The 22,801-nt window shown below is 39.3% G+C and overlaps 1 protein-coding gene across 1 annotated transcript; it reads left to right on the plus strand.

Annotated features, from left to right (window-relative positions):
* Positions 1–4,073: 4,073 nt before the first annotated feature.
* LOC140227362 (merlin-like) lies at positions 4,074–22,330 on the plus strand. The gene is made up of 13 exons (XM_072307774.1): positions 4,074–4,451; positions 10,547–10,675; positions 12,005–12,211; positions 13,152–13,303; positions 13,939–14,014; positions 14,683–14,817; positions 15,394–15,468; positions 16,174–16,287; positions 16,865–16,987; positions 19,098–19,229; positions 20,205–20,290; positions 21,025–21,130; positions 21,814–22,330. Exons 1-13 carry the CDS (start codon positions 4,371–4,373, stop codon positions 22,156–22,158), a joined length of 1,761 nt encoding a protein of 586 aa, XP_072163875.1. The 5' UTR covers positions 4,074–4,370; the 3' UTR covers positions 22,159–22,330.
* The last annotated feature ends 471 nt before the right edge of the window (positions 22,331–22,801 follow it).

Genomic DNA, 22,801 nt, shown 5'->3' on the forward strand with positions numbered 1-22,801 from the left:
TTTCTACTTCATTCAGCAGGTTCCTGCCCGTTCGCGCTTTGACCAATGACGAAATACACGTTACGTACGTACACACGTACACCGCAGCGCAGTACACTTCAAATCGCTCCCGCCAAGTGGCGCGAATTCAACTGCGGCAAGTCCAGTCACGATCAACACAATTTGATTGTGCGCGCGTTGCGAGTGCACGTTTATTGAATTGGCCACGCACTGTAACAGAAACAAAAAGGAGTAGTCTTGAATTCTGTCCCGTCTCGGCAGAATTTCTAGCGACAACAGTTTCATCGAACTTTCGATTCTTTTTATGTTTCATTTGGGCTAAGGCCTATTTTACATAAACTACTCAAAGCATCTTATGATATTTCAAGCCAAAATCGCCATTATCAATTGTAGAGAACTTCGATAGCCTTGTACTAAAAACAACTCAGTATTTCATCAGGGTACACTCAAGTAGGATCACGTCCTGAGAATCCGTGGAACATTTTCTTCAACGTGTAGGCCTAAATCTTTAAATGTAATATTATACTATTTATCTAACTCTATTCAGTTAACTCAGCTACTTTTAAGACTATTGCATGGTTTACACTACACAAACCTCTTTGTTCTATTTTTCGCCGTCGACACTGTCCCTTGGGGGGGGGGGGATGTTAGGACATATTATGTGAAATTAAGTTCATCAGGATCACGTGCATTAAAAATCGACTTTTTGATTAAAACATAATTTTCACGCAAAAATATCGTTCCCATGGGTGGCCTATGGCTGTTGAGACACCATGGAGAGATTGTCAGATTTTCCACAAACTTTCACTGAGTGATTCACCAATCTATCGGCATGTATCCCGTATAAAACACTACAGGCCTTACATCTCAGTCTATAGGATACAATTACCATAGGAGGCTGGAAAATATAGGACCTCATTATTAAATCCACCCGGATGTAATCCACCCCAAACATAAATAAGATTCAAAAGAAAGAGAAAAAATATTCCTTACAACCAGCACGATACAAAAATGACAAAAATCGCATAACAAGAAATAAGGAAAATATGACATCTTGAAATTTCACATTTTTTTTCGGAAAACATTTTTGACCAGTCCTTATGAATATTCAAATGAGCGAGTTGACGATGTAAGGTCAGTCCCCTCACAGTTTTTTTTTTTTTTATGTATGTTATATATGAAATTCGGGAAAATTGTTATTTTGAAATACAAGTTAAAGCTTATTCTCATACCACTGATTAACAGACAAGCATTTGTTCAGGCTTTTTTATTTTTAGTAGTTTAAGTTTTCAGGATTTATAAATTTGAAATATTGTCATTTCTATCACGAAATGAATATAAGAAATTGTGAGAGACATGGTCAACTTGCTCATAATATTTATAAAGACTGGCCAAGAAATGTTTAAAAAAATGAAATTTCAAAATGTCGCATTATATGTGGGGGCGCTGTGGCATAGTGGATAAGACTCCCGACTCCGATCGGAGGACCCGAGTTCGAATCCCGCCCAGTGCTTACGTCCTTGGACAAGATGTTTTTACCCACTGTGTCTCTCTCGACCCAGGTGTATAAATGGGTACCTGGCAACGCTAGGGTAATAATAATAGCAGGGCCCTCTGGTAGAGCAGTGGCAACACTGAAGAGGCTACCCTGGGTAAATAAGACCTTATTATTATTATTATTATTATATATCTTCCTCCCATTTAGTGTCACTTTTGTAACTTTCTGTGTAGAGAATTAATTTTGTCTCTTTCTTTTGAAGTTTATTTATTTCGGTTTTGGGGTGGATTTCCCCTTTAATAGCATTTTGACTGGATTTGGATCCGTTTAAGTGACTAACGTATAACTGCCTTATACAAAGCAAGAGTGCTACGATATGCAATAAGCCGCGCGAACAAAGTTCCTGTATTTTCTCGGTCTCCAACCTTATTATGTTTCGAGCTTCATCTCTCAACTATGGTGGTATCACTCCATCACCTTTGTTTTGACTCTTTTCCCTCTAGATGCTAACCTGGTTTTGTATACCTTAAAACTCCAGTATCATTATTTGTCGTTTTGGTGTTAAGAGACGGTATACTTCTGGTTGATCGTATTTTAACTTTTTGTGAGATAGGTAATGAGAGACCACTTATGAAATGCTAATAATGATGATGCATGGTGATGACGATTATCATGAAAACCATAAAAGAAGTGATGGTGAAAACAAGATGATGATGATGGTGATGATGATGACAATGACGATATAACTTCTTGTAATCACAAAAATAATAGTGCCGTATAGAGTCAAAAATTTGTGGTCAAATTAAGAAATATCGTTTGTCTCACCTCCCTGGATTCACCCTCCAAATGCTATCCACGGCCCCTCGCGCGCGCGCGTACACACACACACACACACACACACACTACACACGCCACACACCACTACACACACTACACACACACACACACACACGCACACACACATACACACACATACACACATGCACTACATAGACTCCCCAGAGCAACTCATCACGGGGCGAAGGGGGGGGGGGGGGGGGGAGGAGAGAGGAGTTAATGCATGGGGAGTATTCTGGACCAATTTGAGTACATAAATATGTGTATTTTTTCAGTTTTACTTCTTATATAACACTTTCTGTAAAATCAGAACAAAAAAATACAGAAAGAAAAATGACTACACAATACCATAACCTGGAAAATAATGATCACAATAAGCCTCAGTATTACAAATAGGGCCTAATGTTATCACATTTAAAAGTGTTCGGAGACAAACAGAAAGGCTATGTCCTGTGAATAATAAAAGTCTTGTCCCCATACGATTTCATTTAAGATATCAAAATATTGTTGATTTAAGAACATTACTATGAATTAGTACACACATACATAGCACACACACACACACACACACACACACACACACACACACTGACATTGTTGTATAAAAGAACAATTTATACAATTTCAGCATAGGCTTGTGTTTTATGAAACGCAATCATATTTTCTTTTACACATTTAAACAATAAACTCTGTCTTATTTCAACCGGAATGGTATTCCAAATTGTGGGTCTATGAAAAAGTAGGGGCCTATATCGAATTAATATGATGTCGTGGTTCTTGACCGCACAAGGCATGCAGTGTAAGCATATATCTTCGATTCTCATCATATCTTCTGTTATCACTCATGATATGAAAAAGATTGATAAAACGATGTGGTAGCATTTTCCTAAAACATTAAATATATAAAAATTGCACTTTGAAAATCAAATATATCATTAGATATTAAAATCTTCAGACTAAAAGATATAGGCGATGTGTGGGCAAGGAAATCACAGTGATAAATAATACGAACCATCTTTTTTTTCTGCAATAAAACAATCTCCTGGCATTGGTCATACCTGAATTTATCCAAGCTATTGCACAGTAGTTTAAATGAAGTAATGCCAGAGTGTTATAAAGAAGAAGCAACATCTCTGACAGAAATCGTAATTCATATTGGACCTAATATAGGCCTACCCCCAAATTTTTTGACAATTTGTTGCAGACGACGCCAGTATGTTAGTTTTATTGAAGTTTGTTATCGATTGTCACACCAGGAAATTTAGTCAAACGAACATGATCACAGTGTAAATCGGCTGCCTGTAAATCTTCAACTGTAGGGCCTAATCTTAATTTCATTGATATCTATCTACATTTCAGTAAAATACAGATGTACCATGTAATTTGTTTTCTTGGCGTTTATATTAGGGTATGCCTTTACAGACTAAGAAATTGGCGTACATGTTTTACTGGATAGCCAACACGAGGGTGCAATAGCATTCCTCGGGAGACTGGTAGAAAACACATCTTTCTATTTACTACGTGCGGTGTCAAACGCTACTGCTCACATTGAGATATTGATTTCAGTCAAAATTTGTCACCGTTGTATTATTTTGTACAGTAGATTGAGTGGACACTCGAGAGCGAGCAAGTGGCCGTGAAAAGTGAATATTTGTGAATTTCTTAAGGATTCCTGTGTGTAGCATTATTGGGTGATTTGGATGTATTCAGAAGGAACAACAAATTTGTGTCAGGCGAATGGGGCAGGATGTAAGAAGTGAGAATGCGAGTTTTGCCCAAAATACACCCGACAAATGTGACATGCCATTCGCATGATGCATGCAATGAACGGGAGTTACGGATGAATGGATGGGCGTGCTCTGGGGACGCGGCGGTGGACTGTTGTGTGTAGCCAGGAAGTGCCCGGTCTGTGCGCGGGATCCACAACGCTCTGCCTCTCTGCTGGCTAGTTGATACCCTCACCGAATTCTGTCCCGAGGCGAGGGAACTCGAATTTTGCTAGACTGTTGTTGTGAGTGACATTCAAACAGCCATCATGTCGCTAATGCGACGATCGGCGAAAACTTTCACGGTCCGAGTACAGACTATGGACGCTGAATTGGAGTTCAGTATCGATGTGAGTCTGTTGACTTTTGTAAAGAATTGTCTAATTAGGCCTAAATTATCTAACGTTAAATATCATTTCATGTGTTACTGAGTGTTACATCACGATTTGTGAGACTGGTAGTGGAACGGAATTCCGCGGAAGAATGTCAACAATGATGTATTGATGAGTTAATGCTTGCTGTTAGTGTTGTGTTGTGTTGTGTTTGATTGTAGTTGATGCAATGCAACCAGACAGTCATGTGGCTAGAGCTTTCTGATCACCCCGTTGTCTGGTTGTACAAGAACAATAAATATCAATCGGTCAATATAAATGTAGACCGATAAATCTGCCTGTCTTTAATGCATTGGTCCTCCTCTCTGGGGAGATAGGAGGGGATTCCGTGAAGCCAGACGTAGTTTCCACGGAACATATCATTTATCATAAAATGGAGACCGATCTTTCACTATTTCAGTCAAAGTATCACTAGATCTGTCTATCACCCCTCATTTGATTATTTTTTTCTTCCAGATTTTACATTTCTATCTGTAGACAATAATTAGACCATCTACAGTAGGAGAGTGGATTGTATCACTGAACTCTTTTTATTTTTTCATGGCTCTGAATTCCATACTCGGAGGTGAAATTGCAGCCAAGAAAAAAACAGTTATTCACATAGTCCTGAAAATTATGAATTTAGCAAAAATTCTGAAAATTATTCCCTCCAGTTTTCTTAAAATAGACATCAAGTGTAAATTTACCCCTCTACAAAAAGTTATCTTTCTGCACGGTGTAAAACCACATTATAATTCTGGACACGATTTTCGAAATGGAATAATCAACATCTTTCACATCTTGTCCTTGCACCAGAATCACAATCCCTACAATACCCTACACAGTCGTACTGAGTGGACGACAAAGAAAAATCAGCAATGAGGCTGAAATTTCGCATTGTGCGACCGGTAAAGGTCTAACACCGTCTAACATGAACATTTGTAACAATGCCCGAGACACATAACATCTCATGATAAATTGACATCTACGGATATAACTCCAAGGTGAAATGTGAGTTTCTTGGCATTTTTATATTTTTCTGTCACATTTATTTATTTTTTATTTATTTTTTTTTTGTGATTTCGGCCCATAATTACAACGCTCTGTGAGGCTAGTCTACAAAGTCCCATGCATATATTTGAATGTCATTAGTACGCAGAGATGTGCACATGGGGAATTAGCATGCCGTCTGGTAATACCATACCTGTATACGTTGTATGTCTACTTCAAAAGGAGAAAGAATTGTAGCTGCATCCAAGAAATGTAAAGTTTAGAAAGACTTCCAAAATTCAACCCCTGTATCCTTTTTGCGTGTGGTTAAAGTTACTGGTACCGATACACTAGCAGTATCTACTATGGCCCGCAACACAGGATGTCTATACTAGAAAAGTCAAGCAAGGCAATGCTTTTGTGCATTTCGAAAGAGGGAATGTTTTCTTCTGAAATATACATACGTACCTTTGGAAAATACTGAAAGCAGGCGTACGATGCCTCAGTATTCAGCTCCAAATTCTGTTTCATTTGTTAAAAAGAAACCAAAGTCCAAATATGATTCAAATGTGGATTGAGTGAATGCAGCAATATTAGTAGAACACATCAGTGTGAGTTTGAGCAAAATTGGGCAATTGATTCAGGAGTTATGAAAATAAAGAAAAATGAACATATTTTCATTTTTCTAGCATAATGAAAGAGCACTTGACTTAATGTCTCTTTAGAAAACATAGCAAATAATGTTACCCTTGACATACGTAAATATAAAAAACAACGGAATGTGTATTTTTCATGAAAAGTGAAATTTTGTGGAATTCTCCCTATATTTTCTTTATAATATTGTCCAAAATGATGTCATGAACTGCAGTAGTCTCCTGATGCAGTAATGACAGCACTGAAACTACATAAAAATTTATAACTTTTGAATTGATTGTTCAATTTTCCTCAAACTTTCACTTTAAATGTGTTCTGCTAATTATTGCTGCTTTCACTCAATCCACTTTAAATGTTTGGGCTTTGGTTTCCTTTACTGTAAATGGCTGGACAGTGCATGCCCATATTTTACTACTACTAGTATGACAGGGCCTTCACACACACTCACACACACACACACACACACACACACACACAAACCTACAAACAAACTGGAACAGATTGCCTCCTAGTGTTGTTGAAGCTTCCTCAATTAATAATTTCAAAGATTTATTGGATAGACATTGGAGCGGGGAAAAATTCAAAACCTCTGCTCCTCAATGCACATAAAGCAACAAAGTTGAAGATAATTACATTACATGTATGTTGGGACCGGAATACTACAGGACCAGTCCTCTACTTCTGTATCAGATGTGATGTGATGTGATTAGTACCCTTGTGTACACTCAAGGAATCAATGTCCCTACAGTACAAGACTATTTCATGGTTACCGTATTTGTACATTATTTAAAGGCACATGGTCCCAGTGGTTTAGTCAAATGTGTACGCGGGTGCACGGCGTAAGTTTCCTATAGAGACCTACGCTATCAACTCCTCTTTAGTGCAGTAAATGCTTTAGCCCATTTCCCCGAGTCCGAAGAAGTCCGATCCACTGTAGTCAGTGGTCCGATCACAGTTCGGCTCATGATTCGGCTGAGGGGTATGACAGCTTCAGCAAACTTCTTTTGTGATGTCATAAATGAGAAGCACATATATATGCACGCACCCTGGCATTACTACAGACTGCGTGATGCGCAGAGAAGACAACGAAGGCAACGTTACCTAGCAACACCTATGCGCTTTACTCTTGATGACAGCTCAACTTCGGCCATCTTCGTATCAATGCTAATGGTGATCGGCAGTATCATCAACAGCGCCCTCTACACTACCGGGACTATGCACCTTTAAAGAGAATTGTTGTACCTCATTGTTGTGATTGTAGAAATGACCCAGGAATTGTAACATCAGTTTAGTGATAGTGTGAACACAATGAAGGATTGAAAGCAAGAGATGTTACCATACAAGTGTAGCATTCAAACCCTCATGTTTTTAATTGTTGTTGTTTCTTTCAAACTGGCTGCTGTTTCTTCAGTTGCCTTCAGATTTTCATTGATGGATCATTCCTCTTGGAGATCTGAAAGTAGATTGCTGTGAATACATGGTGATGGACTGATAATAATGTTACTTTAAATCTGCATTCTGTCTTTATCAGAAAAAAAAAAACAACCAGAAAAAAAAAAAAACACGAAATGTAGTTTTGTTGCCTATACATAGTGTTTTATGTACATTTGTACACTAAATTAGTGTCCATGATCTTGAAGAGTATAAATGCCCAGGCCCAGGGTACCAAATTTTTGGAGCAAATTTATGGAAAATCAGTAACAGGTCATCATGAATGAGACAGGGGAGAAGATGAATATTGTGATGTAACGTCATGTCATTGATTCCTGTACAATACAGGGTACAGGGTACACTGTAGAGCTAGGTTTTGAAAGATTTCACAAACATAAAGTACACACTTACCTACTGTATAATATACACTGAACTTCTTACAAATTAAATTTGAAGAATTGAAAATTATGCATTTTATCAAAAATCATCCATGGCAGCCCGCAGGCTTACAATTGCAGACATCTTCACATAAAGCCAATTTGAATACATTGAATTATGTGCAAAGCAATAGAATCTATGTACTGTAGAATTCAAAAAAAAAAAATTAAAAATCTTACCTACATCTGAGCATTAGATTTGAGCAATTCATAATTTTGTCAATATGGCATACATTTTGTACTGTGACAGTAATATTGCAATACAGGTCATTCACTGGATCTTTGGCACAAAAGACAAATTACAAACACAATACCTGCACATGTATTCATCCCATGCAAGGAATATCAAAAGCGAGTCAAGTCATTGTTTCATTTTGATTTCAAGATACTCATTGTCAGCCTGTGTGGTGAGACATTGGAAATAGAACACTTCTCACCAGGCATAGAATGACATGTTTGGGTTCATTGTACTTTCAGAGTAATATGAGTGCATTTTTGAAATACCAGTGGTGGGTAATTTCGTGACAGACATAACATGCATGGTTGTGGTTAGTCAACTCCAGAGAACTGTTTGTGTTTTGGCAAGTGTTCCACACGCCAGCCAGCCGGTAGTGCGTAAAAGCGTCCTTGAAAGAGTGAACATCTTGTTTGTGTTATGCAAGTTACTGGTGCATGTCGTGCAGTCTAAATAAAATGCCAAACACTCTGGTCTGTCACGTTAATGTAGAGACTATTTTTAAATGTCAAAATGAGGCTGTTTCTGTATGAGGTTACAACAGCTCTGTGCAATTCGCCTTGTACAAACTCACAAAGCCAGGGTAAGCGTCTAGCTGCCGTGTCCATGTGCTCATATTCTGAAACTTAGTAAAGTTATTTATCACATTTGAATCAGAATGTAAGGGACCTATCACATCATAACCCTGATAAAAACAGAAGCATTGAAGCCAAGTAAACTAAAAAAGAAAAGAAAAAGGAGAAGAGTATTACTCTGAAATGTACATGTATTCATACTCTAATATTTTTGTGTTACTTCTTTTCTCTCTCCTCTGCAGCATTCATTTCTAGGATCCACTAACATTGTAATCCCCCTCCCCTTTACTTTGGCTCGTGCTTCTGACAACTTCTAACCCATGGAGTACCTACACTGTAGTGTACAAACTGTACTTTTTTCAGAAGCAACCCAGGAAAACCTTGTCACGATGCGAGAGAAAACATACATGAAAAATTGTGAGGGCATGACATCATCATCAACTCACTCATTGAATATTCGTAAGGTTTTGTCAAAAAAATCATGTTTTCCCCCAAAATGTGAAATTTCAAAACGTTATATCTTCCACATCATGTATCACATTTTTTGTCATTTTTGGAATGTTAGGGATTTTTTTCTATCTTTCTTTCAGAGTTTATCTATTTTTGGAGTTGATTTCTTCTTTAACCGGTTAAGGATGAGTCATGAGTATACTCGTGTAGGGGTCTGTGGGAAATGTGAAATATGACATTTATTCATTTGCTTACTTTTACCATTTTGCAAAAGTGCAATTCTTTGGAAGACTAGATTCAGAGCTCTGTGTAATGGCATACATGTACATGTATACAGCAACTCTCTTTTAATATCCATAGATTTCATTGTTAGCTACTAATGATTGGCGTCGTGAACTTGTCTGACAAGAAATGCATTGACACACTCGGGTGATCTTTGAATCACTTGTATGTACCACAGTATTTACTTTCACTTTGTGAGGTACAAAGCACATAATACATGTGTCTCCTAGTTTCCACTGTGACTAATTGTCAACTCTGTAAGAGCAAATATTACAAATCAACCAGTGAATGAGTGGAATGTTGCATCTTGTCTGACCAATAGTTTATCATTTCTAGCTCTCCAAGGAATTAGGGGGGCGTTTCATAAAGCTGTTCTTAAAGTCAAGAAGGACTTAAGAACAACTGGAACACGTTCTAATGTGCTATATATACAATATCAGAATTTCAATAATTCAGCACAAGAACTGATCACCAGTCGTTCTTGTAATTTACAATTTCCATATGAAACAAAAACCCAGCATTTGTGCTTCAAAATAGTTCTAAAATGTGAGTTAGAGATAGAAACAACCAATCTAAAAATTGAACCAGTATAATCGATGTTAAATATTGTGAAATGTACAAAATTTGAACAATAGTTATAATTAAAATTTTTTCCAGACTAAACCATATACATGTACAGTTATGGTTTATTAAGAAAAATAGTGATATCTCCATAAAATTTAGGCTTTTTTGCGAAAATTTTGTATGGTAGGATGCTTTGTGATACAGCTGACGTACACATATGCATCAAATGTGATATCTTGAAAATTTTTTAAATCACTGCTCCAAAAGGTAAACAAGACCTTTAAGTCATTTGTAACTTTAAAAACAGCTTTATATGAAACACCCCCAGTTTCCTTTTAACCTTCCCACAATGCTTTGCCAAGAGAGCCATGACCTTTTCAGACCACCTTTACATATCAATCTATTAATGCTGTGATGCACAATTGTAAACTTCATAAATTATGCGTTTGTCCTTAGATAAAGACTACGGGTCGCCAGCTGTTTGACCTCGTGTGCAGGACCATCGGCCTGAGGGAAACCTGGTACTTTGGTCTGCAGTACGAGGACCCCAAACATTACATCGCCTGGCTGAAGATGGACAAAAAGGTGAGATCTCACCCCAAAATTTCCAGCCTTTCACCATCTTTGTTTTTACACATAATTGTCAACAGTTCTGTTTTATCTACTGGAAAGTGATTTAGGAGAACGTTATCACTGTGATTGAAAAAGAAAATCTGAGACTGCTATCTCTGCACAGAAAAGTAAAAAGATGAAGACATTTTTCAAGTTGATACAACTTGCTTGACCCTCATATATACTATAACCAGCAGTCACTGAATATATATTTGGGGGGGGGGGGGGTCTTGTGTCCATGTGCTACCGGTACTCCTTTCCGCGGTCTTGGTTGCATTTGCTTTAATACACCATGGAAAGGAAGGGATATTTTCTTTTGTTCAATTGCTCAAAGGTCCATGTGGTAGGATAATATGCACCAAAGATGTTAGTACTGCATGGATGTGGGTTTTTGATCCCTGACCATTTCACTACAACTCAGGCACTTTTGTCAGATTACCACGAGACCTCCACTGCAGTGTATCAAAGCAAAGATACAACTTGTGCCTTACCACAAGTCATCCAGAAGCTTATAAATCACCATGGAGGTGTTTCATTAAGCTGTTCTTAAAGATACGAACGACTTAAAGGGAAGGTAAAGCCAAAGAGCAATGTGGATTGAGTGAAAGCAGCAACATTAGTAGAACACATCAGTGAAAGTTTGAGGAAAATCGAACAATCGATGCGAAAGTTATGAATTTTTAAAGTTTTGGTGTTGGAACCGCTGGATGAGGAGACTACTAGAGGATATGACGTATGAGTGGACAACAATACAGAGAAAATATAAAGGAAATTCAACAAAAATTCACTTTTCGAGAATTATGAAAGAGCAATGGACCAACCTCTTTCAGAAAGCAGGGGGAATAATTGCTACCCTTTACATATGTCAATATCAAGTTGATGGAATTTGTAATTTTCATGAAAAATGGATTTTTGTAGAATTTTCTTTATGTTTTCTTGGTATTGTTGTCCACTCATACGTCATAACCTCTAGTAGTCTCCTCATCCAGCGGTTCCATCACCAAAACTTTAAAAATTCATAACTCTTGCATCGATTGTCCGATTTTCTTCAAACTTTCACTGATGTGTTCTACTAATGTTGCTGCTTTCACTCAATCCACATTGCTTTTGGGGTTTATCTTCCCTTTAAGAACGACTGGTGATCCATTCTTGTGCTGAATTATTGAAATTCTGATGAGTATAGCACATCAAAATTGATCACCAGTCATTCTTAAGTCATTCGTAATTTTAAGAACAGCTTTATGAAACACCCCCCTGGTTCTGAACTTAATGAGCATCTTCTTCCGACTCCTTCTTTCCCAGGTGAAGGAGCAAAACATCCCCAAGGAGGAACCGATGCCTTTCATCTTCCTGGCCAAGTTCTACCCGGAGGAGGTGTCGGAAGAGCTTATCCAGGAGATCACCCAGCATCTCTTCTTTCTTCAGGTCAAGCAGCTCATCCTCAACGAGGAGATCTACTGTTCCCCGGAGGCCTCCGTCCTCCTGGCCTCCTACGCCGTGCAGGCAAAGGTAGAGGACTCCCTCCAGACATTTCATTCGCCCTCCATCTATTTCAGTCACAGCCTTTTTTAGAATAAGAAATCATATCTGGAGCTAAGCCTGTTTTGGCTCATGTGCTGAGAAGTAGGATGTGCTTTATCATGATGGGGTAACTTCAAGGTCCTCTGCCTGATTACTCAGAGATTACTGATCTTGGAGGGACATGGATCTAGGACTCAAGAGGGGGCTGTTAGATGGCATAATGAGTGCCACCATCTTGATTACCAAGATTGACAATGTTTTAAAAGATTGTTCACTGTCAATCAGAGTAGATCACTTTGTATTTACACCCAAGTTTCCATGGCTAGCTAACAAGCAAACTTTGTCTGTAAAGGATCTGTCTGTGGTAGGTGGAACCAGCCAGGAACAGTGGCAGATCAAGAGACAAACTGAAATCAACATTATTTGACTATTTTTGACTTACCATATGAATTGGCTTTATTCGGACATTTAGAACATGACAGATGCATGATTAGTAAATAAGGGACCGTGAAATAGCGCCCTCTGGAATCCTTGATAATTTCCCTTTAAGATGCAATGTATTTTACAGTCACTTTGCAGAACTGTAAGCCTTCACTGATACTGCAGGAGGCTTCCTGAAAACATAAATATCACTTTATGTCCTGAAGACAAAAGGAAAACCTCAATTAAATTATGATATTTTGCCTGTTGAGATGGATGTTACCCACGAGCAGCAATTCCCTGATTGCTCTTTAGAACCTCCCTGATTTTGATCGATAAATGTTGGCAACCCTGTACCTGAACACATCTCAGGTACAGTTCATAAATCTTTACCTCAAGTATTTAGATAAATACAATCATATGAATAATTGTAGGCAGGAAATTTATATATTATGATGTCATCCTTTCTTTATCTTTTGTGTATGTACATGTGTGTGTGTGTGAATAGTATGGTGACTATGAAGCCAATGTACATCAACCTGGATTCCTGGCCAATGAGGGCCTCCTACCCACGAGAGTGATCAGCCAGTTTGACATGTCGGTCAGCCAATGGGAGGAGAGGATAACGGCGTGGTACAAGAAACATGAGGGCCTCCTCAGGTTTGTCCGCAGATCTTGCTTTTGGTCATCTCAAAAGCTGTACAGTGTACCTCTCTTGTGTGATTGTACTGTTGGTACAATGAATGTGATGTGATGGAATTGTGCTTCTTTATGATAGTTGTAGAAGGTGATAACTTATAATGCATAAATACATGCCATCTAGATACCGGTACAAATCAAGCTAATATGTGGAGGGGGGAATCCTAAAGGAACATTTTGCAACAGCTTTTAATGTGTAACAGTGTAGTAATGTAGTAATGATTCCTGCATATCTTCATAACAAATTGAAAAGTTGATTCTGGCAACCAAAACATTCACCCAAGGTTTGCCTGACATAGCAACAATTTATGCATATATAAATTTGATTCCAGTAATAGAAATACTCTTGTTAGGAAGATGTGGATTTTGAATGTTTTTTTATTACGTTCACAGAGAATATTAATTGATTTGAAAATGGGCACAGGAAATATTCCCACATGAGCTATTTTGAGAGGGAACATGTTGAGGTTGCGCGTACAACTATCATTACATTACCGTCCATTGATGAGATTTTTAGACTTTATGTTGTCCCTTGATATGCTTTTAACTGCAATATTGTCAAAGTTGTTGTCAAATTTATTTGCCTTTGATTACAGGGATGAAGCTGAGATGGAATACCTCAAGATAGCTCAGGATCTTGAGATGTATGGAGTCAGCTACTTTGAAATCAAGGTCAGTGAGTAAATTGGTACCTCTGACGTGTGACAAATTTGTCAGTGTGCAGTTGTAGACTCCCAGTATTCAAGTTTATGAAACTGAAATGTCTCGGTGAATGCTTTTAGTGTTAGAGAACAAGCAGCCAGGTGTGTCTGCCTAACAAACAAACAGTCTGTGGTTCAAGACCAAGGGAGTTCAGCTGAACTAGAACTGTATGTTTTCATACCTTCCCCTCCGTTAACCCGTTGAGGACGAGTCCCAAGTATTCTCGGGCATGTGTCTATGGGAAATGCGTGCTATAGCAAAATGAGTCCATCCTCATTGGGTTAAGGGGAAAGAATTTTTCTGTCTCCGACACAGAACAGTAGATGGAGGTCCAATGTAAGAAGTATTTAAACGACATCATGCCAATTTCTGTAAAAGATCCGTCTTTGCATGTTGCTATGTGCAAGGTGAAGATCCAGTAAAATGTTCCATTTCACACATATTTTGGAAGATAGGTGCATAATATCCAACCACTTGTGATTCACCTCAAATAATTGATAACGGTCAGCAAATAACAGTAGTGTCATGTATATGCAAAGAGATATTTTCAAGCAGATCTTAATCAAACTTAAATGTCTAGATTGTCGTCTTTAAGTTTCTTTTCTGGTAAAATCAGTCTTTTCTTTTCTTCCCCACAGAATGAGAAGGGTACAAATCTTTACCTCGGAGTTGATGCAACGGGTCTCAGTATATATGAACTGGATAACAAACTGGTACCAAAGCTAGCCTTCCCATGGAGTGACATCAGGCATATATCATACCGAGACAAGAAGGTAATGGGGTATCAGTTCAAACTCGTGCTGTAAAGTGCTGTATTTGGTTTATTCTGTGAGACAATATATTAATATCTGAGTGGTATATCGATTTTTGTAAGTTGTGATGCTGCCCAGATTTTATGGTAGTGGGTATAAACAAAACAGAAGATTATTCTCTCTCAAACAAGAAGTGAAATGCATGCTTCAGTGCGACAGGTGATATTGAGTACATGTACCACAAAAATAGCAGTTACAGTTAAAGTGGAGAGATTTCCTTCTGTAAAAATATATGTCTTTCTCTTTAATGCAAGTGGAAAACATTGCTGTTGGTGGATCATTGTACTTCTTGTCCAGCTTCTTGATGAATGCCACCAGGGATGAACTTAACTTTAATTTGATGCTGTATTGAAACTGGAATTCAGGATAAAAGGGACCTTAAGGTATTCATTTACTCTGTCTATAGTTTGCTAACATTATCATGCTTATGTTTGAGTGCTGATCTGTGTAACTTTTGTCATGTACTAAAGTTTAAAAACATTTTTTTTTTACAAGTCTCTTTCCTTATTCCCTCTTTTCTTTCTATTTTTTCTGCAGTTCACCATTAAGCCCATTACTAAGAAGTCACCAAATTTCTGCTTCATTTCACCAAAGTTTCATATGAACAAACTGGTAAGTATTGTATTGACAAGTTTGCTCAGCCTTAACCAGCACAACACCCCTATTACCCCTTCCCACTTTCCCACCTACGTAACCCCCCCCCCCCCCCAATATACCCCATTTCCTCTTCCTGCCCTGGCTCCTCCCTCATTGTCCCTCCCCTTTACTCCTCCCATTGCCCTCCCCCATTGCCCCTTCCACCTTTGCTTTTCCCCCTGTTACCCGTCCCCATTGCTCCTGCCCCATTATTATTGCCCCTTCTCACTTCCCTAACCCACTGTTCCCCCATCATTCCCCCAATTGCCCTTCCCGCCTTTGCTCTTCCCCATTATCCCTCCCCATTGCTTCTCCACCCAATGCCCTTCCCCATTGCCCCTCCCAATTGCCGTACCACCATTGTTCCTCCCTTTATCCCCCATTGCCCCTCCCCTGTTGATACTCCCCAATTACTCCTCTTCTATCACCCATCTCCCGTTACCCCTTTTCATTGCCCCCAACCCATTTCCCCTCACCACCCCAATGCTTTCTCCCATTGCCCATTCTTCCTTTGTCCCTTCCCATTAACCCTTCCCCCTTTACCCCTCCCCTATGCCCCTCCTTCATTACCAATTTCCCATTACTACTCCCCATCCCAATTTCCATTCAAGTTTGTTTCTGAGGATGATGTGTGATACCACGTTTGTCAAACCTGACACTCCCTAATGCTTGTGCCCCCAGATCCTAGACCTGTGTATGGGGAACCATGAGCTCTTCATGCAGAGGAGGAGAGTAGACTCCATGGAGGTTCAGCAGATGAGAGCTCAGGCCAGGGAGGAGAAAGCCAAGAAACAGGTGAGTGTGATCCACACCTCAGGAGGTGGTAATCATGAAAGTTGTGGTAACGATGATAGTAGTATTTAGATAAAATAGTAGTATTAGCAGCAAGAGTAGAATAAGAAGTAATGGTGGAAGTTGAAGAAGGGTTGGTTCCAGTTGAAAAAGTAGTAATGATGATAATGATGGTGATACTACTACTCCTAATACTACTACGTACTACAAGTGGTAGTTGAATTTAAGGATAATGATAATGATAATGGCAATTATATTATTAATGATAACATGAGTATGATCTGGTCTGGCCAGGATAACCTTACTATAAGACTGATTACCTGTGATTGTCTACACCATTATTTCATTTGGGATTAGTTTTATTTCCTTGTCCTCAGCTTCTTGTAGATGTACCCCCTTTCCTGAAGCTTAATGCTGTCTACACAGTTGTCTTCAATAGTTCATTTTGATTTTTGCTTTATAGGGAAAAAGGAATGCATATAAATAATGCAATAATGAAATAAAAGGAATGAAGTGACCAACAAGCTTGGTTTGATTCCAGTGACCATCTTAATCTCTGGGATGCATTCTCTGCCTCCAGGTGGAGAAGCAAAAGTTGATGAAGGAGCGGCAGCTGAGACAGAAGGCGGAGCAGGAGAAGGAGGATATGGAGAAGCAGCTGAGACATATCCAGGAGGAGTCCAGGATAGCACACGAAGCTCTGGTGAGAACAAGCCCTAGTAGGCATGTGAGAAGGCTATGGATATAATTGATCTAGTTCATACTGGGCCGAAAGACCACACGAAGCTCTGGTGAGAACGAACCCTTGTAGGCATGTGACAAGTCTATGGATATAATTGATCTTGTTCATACTGTGTAACATATCCTAGGCTGAACGACAACATGAAGCTGTGGTGAGAACGAGCCTCTGGTAGGCATGTGATAAGGCTATGGATGTAATTGATCTAGTTCATACTGTGTAGCATATTCTTGGATGAAAGAGCACATGATGATGAGAACGAGCCTCTAGTAGGCATGCAATGAGGCTATGGATATAATTAATCCAGGCCCCATTTTATCAAAATATATGATCGATTATAAATTCCCTTACCACACAGGCTGCCATAGACTTATTATAGAAATCAACTATGCGTGTATATAATCAGTTGTAACTCTTCATAAAACAGGACCCCGGTTCATATATCGCATCACAAGGTGAAAGATAGCAAACAAACTTCCAGTGAGAACAAACCCGAGGAAGCATGCAATGAGGCTATACATATAATTGATCTAGTTCATACTGTATATCATATCCTAAGCTGAATAATGGCACACAAAGCTCTGGTGAGAATGGGTCCCTGGTAAACGTGTTCTAAGGCTATGGATATCGTCGAACCATTTCACATAATATGTGAAATACCCTGATCACATTGATGGCATGTAGCATCTGGTGAGAATGACTCCCGAGTAGACATGTTATGAGGCTATGGATATTATTGACCTAGTTCACATGTCTTGTGCTGAACTCAAAGATAGTTCAAACAAGGAGCTGGTGAGAATGGCGGCTTAATAGGCATAGTATAAGATGATGGATGTAATTAGCCTAGGCCATATGTTATAGCCTGATCACAAAGTCAACTGAAAATAACAGCCAAATATTCTATGTCATATGGCTGTTGATATCATTGACCTTGGTCATACATTTGTATATTATATATACTACGATGAAGGATAGCACACAAGGAACATTGGTTAGAATGACCGTAAAGTAGGCATGTAGTAAGGCTACAGACATCATTGACCCATTTCACACACACCATATGCTGAGCTCAAGGATAGTACAAGAGGCTTTGGTGTGAATGACCCTCTGGAATGCATGTAATAAAGCTATGGGCATCATTGACCTAATTCATGTCACCCACTGAGTTCAGTCACAAAATTAAATGTGTGTGTACATTTACTCGTCTCAACAATTCTTAGTTAAGTCCAGTTAACTGTAGATGTACATTGGGGATAAACATCCAGTGTACGTCTCAAAGACCTGATAGTGTTGGGATACATGGGTGGTCCTAATCATGAGCTGTCCACCAGGGTATGTTACAAAAACCACAAATTACACTGGTCAGTGAATATGTATACATCGAAGCGTATGCTCAACTCCAGTGGAGATTCTGCGGCTGTATGAGTACTTACTTAGAAATCAGTGATAAAGCTGTACATGATTCGCTAATACTAAATAATAGGATTGTCAAATATATCTCAACCAGGACCACCTTCCCACTCCATGGTATCCCACACTACTGGGTCTTTAAAGGTATTAGCCCACATTTGTAAACCTGCAGCAATTGGTCTCATAGTTAGCATGGAGTTTGGGTATGATTGCAGTAACACCTGTGCAAAATTTCGTTCCAATTAGTCCATTACTTTCATAAAAATAAATGAAAATGCACCGTAATCCGTGTGCATGCGTATAACGCTCACTAGCTCCGGTCCACGTACGTGTTACATGTACAATGTACGTAGCTATAGCCCGCGGTCGTAATTCGATTTTGGGTTGGGTTGACCCGGTTTGAAAATTGATTTTAAAACGATGATTTTCTCTCTTTTATCGAATGGTATAGACAAAGAGCGACAGGTGAGGTATGTTACTGTTACAACTTGTACTTGAAGTCATATTGGACCTGTTTTATGCAGTTTTGATTTTCGTGGGTTTGCAAATGTGGGCTAGTACCTTTAAAGACAGTTTATCTGGAACTGCAGTCCTATTACCAAGTTCCTCTTGGCTTCGACTAGTGGGAATTTATCTGACATCTTTTGATTTTCTCCAATATTAGATGAGGTCAGAGGAAACGGCAGAGCTGCTAAATGAGAAGGCCCAGGTGGCTGAGGAGGAGGCTATGCTCCTAGCTCAGAAGGCAGACCAGGCGGAGAGGGAGATCCAGGCCATACGGATGGAGGCAATCAAGGTTAGTGACTCCTCTTATCTCTGGTTGAATCTGTTTCCAGAGACTCCAACTCTCCCGCTTTCGACGGGAGATCTCCCGCTGAAAGCCCATTTTCGCAAAATCTCCCATTCTCCTGCTTGAGATTTAATTTCTCCCGCCCTGGCTGTGTGTCTCCTGCTAAGATTATTTTCTCCCACTTTAAATGATCTTTCTCTCGCCCAAACACCTATCAATGAATCATTGATTTATTACTTAGTACCATTGTATGCTAAAAATAAGCCTGAGATACCACAAAAGAGCGTCTAGAACCCTGGACTCCGGCCGTGAGGGAGTTCGCGCTTTGAGCACATCAAGTTGGAGTCTCCTGTTTTCAAGGGGTTTCACGTGGGAGAATTTCCAGATCAGAAGGTGCTTGGGGTTGGAGTCTCTGTGTTTCTTGGGGATACTGTTTCCCCCTCTAGGGACAGCAGAGGAGGTCTGGAATTAAGACTAGGGCCCTTTGACTGAAATCACCTTGATATAAAAGTAATTTGCTGTCTTTTAAAAAAATTATCTTTGAATACAGCCCAGAGGATCTTGAAGTGTTACTGAACCATTCTGGCCAACTTTGTTCCTGATGTTTTGAATAAGTCATAAGTCCAGCATTTCACTCATATGTTTTTGCTTGGATGAGACATAGGTGATCTGTCGTGTACAGTGTAATTAGGAAATGTTTTTAGTTATCAGGGAATATGAAATAATCTGATATATCCTTAACCCTAGATTGCACATCGTTTCTTGTTGCATTTTTTTTTACTCTGAAATGACATGCTTCAGAAGCAGTTCATTTCATTGGAGGTTTCAATGAATATTACCGTTTCCTTTTAACATAGTTGTTATAACATGGACCAGTATTTTCAAAAAATGAAAATGACTATTTGGATTAGGCAAATTTAGTGGAAAAGTGATAAAAAATGATTAAAAATGACCCACTTTTATATGATATCTTGTCAACAGACAGCAGAAGAGAAGCGGCTGATGGAAATGAAGGCACAGGAAGCAGAGTTCATGGCATTCAAGCTGGCAGAAGAATCCAAACAAAGGTGAGATCCCTTTCAAAGAAAACTTGAAGAAACAAAGAACTTGGTGACAATATAATTTGTGTATTGTGCAGGCTTTGTTAAATAAAGGGGGAAAATGAATCAGATTTTTCATTGACTTGTATTAGGAGGAGAGTAGATTTTTTGGCTTAAAAAAAAGTAAATGAATAAGAATAATAAGCTTGGGTAAGTACTGCCATAATTTTTGGCAAGGAAGGATTGCCTTAGAAATTCATTACAGAAAAACATACTTAGACTGGATAAGTGTGTCCATACAGCAATTGCAGTTAATGGGACTAGCACATTAGGCAAAGTTTCTGAATGTACTGTACTTGTTTGTACCACTGGCGGGAATTTTCAAGTGACTCTTGGGTATTTATATCAAAACTGTACGTTTCACATGGTTTGAAATTTCTTATTTCTGCAGATATGATTTGATTATTGAGAAGGATTCATTTGTATTATTCAAATATGCTCTGCCACATTTTTAACTTTTGACAGTGTTGTCATAGAGAAATTTTGCATCTATGTGTGATGTCTTTACAAGTGGCTCTCTAGATCTGAAACATTTGCAAGTTTAAGTGTAAGTTGGATTATCCTTTTTAAAAAAAGTAGACCTTAGATGGATGAAATGAGGTGTAGACTCTTGGTGAATCATGTGACATGACATGTGACTTGACCTATGAATCATGTGACTTGACTTGTGAATCATATGATTTGATTTGTTACTGATGAAGGTGTAAAGAGGCGGAAGACCTGAAGCACATGCTCTTTAGTGCCAGGCTTGCTGAGAAGGAGGCAAAGGAAAAACTCATCCAGATCTCAAGAAGACCCATGACAGCAGTAAGTTGGCTGAAATGATGGTCATGAGATAAACTCAGTGAAGGCCACTTTTCACACACTATTTGTGAAGTGTTGAAAAAAGCACTTGGCACTTGTCCACAATTATTTCTGAAGTCCTGAAAATTAAAGTTTATTTAGAAGCCCATTGAAGACCAATCCAGAGTACACTCTTACAGGCATCTATGAGAAATGTGTGTTATAGCAAAGTCAGCTCGTCATCAACAGGTTAATATTCTTTTCAATTCCAATGTTGACCTTGTGAAATAAATAACAACAAACAAAAGGAAATGGTGTAGCATACAGAAAAATTCTGAAATAGCAAGTAAAACTTGCCATTTGACATGTGAAAGGAGAAACTACTTAACAAGTGCCTTCACTGGTCTATGACTAACAAAGTTGTGTTGCTGATAGAAACAACTTTGTAGAGTTTGGCATGATAGATTCATAGATATCTGGTGTACCCCACTCTGCTAGTGTCTTTCATGTATTTATAACTTCTCTCCCATCCCCACAAATGCCATCACCCTCACCACTGTCACCACTGCCATCAACACCACAACTACCATCATCATCACCATCCCCACCACCACAACCATCGTTATTACCACCACCACTACAACCATCATCTCCACCACCATCATCATCATCACCATCATCACAACCACTACCACTACCACCCTCAGCTGGAGCGCAGCCAGAGTTCCCTCAGCAACGAGCTGGCGGCGCTGGCGGTGGACCAGGAGCTCAGCTCGGGCGAGATGGAACTAATGGAGGAGGTGGATGTTGAGAAGCTTTCAAAGGACATTGAGGAGAGCCGGGTGGACTACCTGGAGCGATCCAAACACCTCAAGCGGCAGCTGAACGAGCTCAAGTCAGAGATTGAGGAGCTGAAGGTGGAAGAGAAGCAGACCCAGTTAGACCGCATCTTCAATGAGGTCAACCGGACCGGAGAGACCAAGTCCAGCACGCTGAACAAGATCAGCAAGGGCACCACGCGTGCCCGTGTCGCCTTCTTCGAGGAGCTCTGATCTCGCCCTGCGTGATTTGTGACTGCGTATAATCCACCGAACTTAGTGATGGTTTGACTTTTGTGCGCGACTGTCACATCAAGTGTGCTCAGAGATGGGGTTTTGTCCAGCCTGACCTTTTTAGGAGTGTTCGCTTCTTTTGACACAACTCGGTCCTTACGTCCTGTGTTCCAGTGGCTATTTTTTTGTCAACGACTATGTTTGTGAGAGAGAAATCTCCACATGATATGTGAACTCAATTTGTGAGCATTACAACTCAAAGCAATAATGCTCTTGAGATGGATCACTGTTCCAGCTTGACTTAATGAGAACAGTGTGTACACTGATGGATTTTCTGAGAATGGTGAATCCAAATTTGTGTTGCTGCACACTTGTGGTGTGTAGTGCAGATACAACTTGATGTTTTCCTGAGGGGAAGCAGAAAAAGGTCTCTGCGCATCGTCTCCATGTGTGTTGAGTCCGCCTTTTTGTCTGTGTGTATGATCATGTCACAAGAACTTGCACTGTGTAAATGTTGACCACCGCAAATTTGATGTGTTTAAATGCTTTCAGGCTAAACAGAGAGTAAGCAAAGTTCTTACTCTGAGGGAAATGTAGGTCAGCTACTTCTGTAAGATGTATGTGGATTCAACCAATGAATATC

This window comes from Diadema setosum, chromosome 4 (genome assembly GCF_964275005.1).
Source record: "Diadema setosum chromosome 4, eeDiaSeto1, whole genome shotgun sequence".
In the NCBI taxonomy this organism is placed as follows: domain Eukaryota; kingdom Metazoa; phylum Echinodermata; class Echinoidea; order Diadematoida; family Diadematidae; genus Diadema; species Diadema setosum.

Bases quoted from the DNA above. Each gene is read 5' to 3' on its own strand.
- LOC140227362 (XM_072307774.1), top strand. From the start codon at position 4,371: ATGTCGCTAATGCGACGATCGGCGAAAACTTTCACGGTCCGAGTACAG. The intron at 13,304-13,938 runs GTTTGTCCGCAG...CTTTGATTACAG, and splicing joins AAACATGAGGGCCTCCTCAG to GGATGAAGCTGAGATGGAAT. The intron at 16,988-19,097 runs GTGAGAACAAGC...CTCCAATATTAG, and splicing joins GGATAGCACACGAAGCTCTG to ATGAGGTCAGAGGAAACGGC.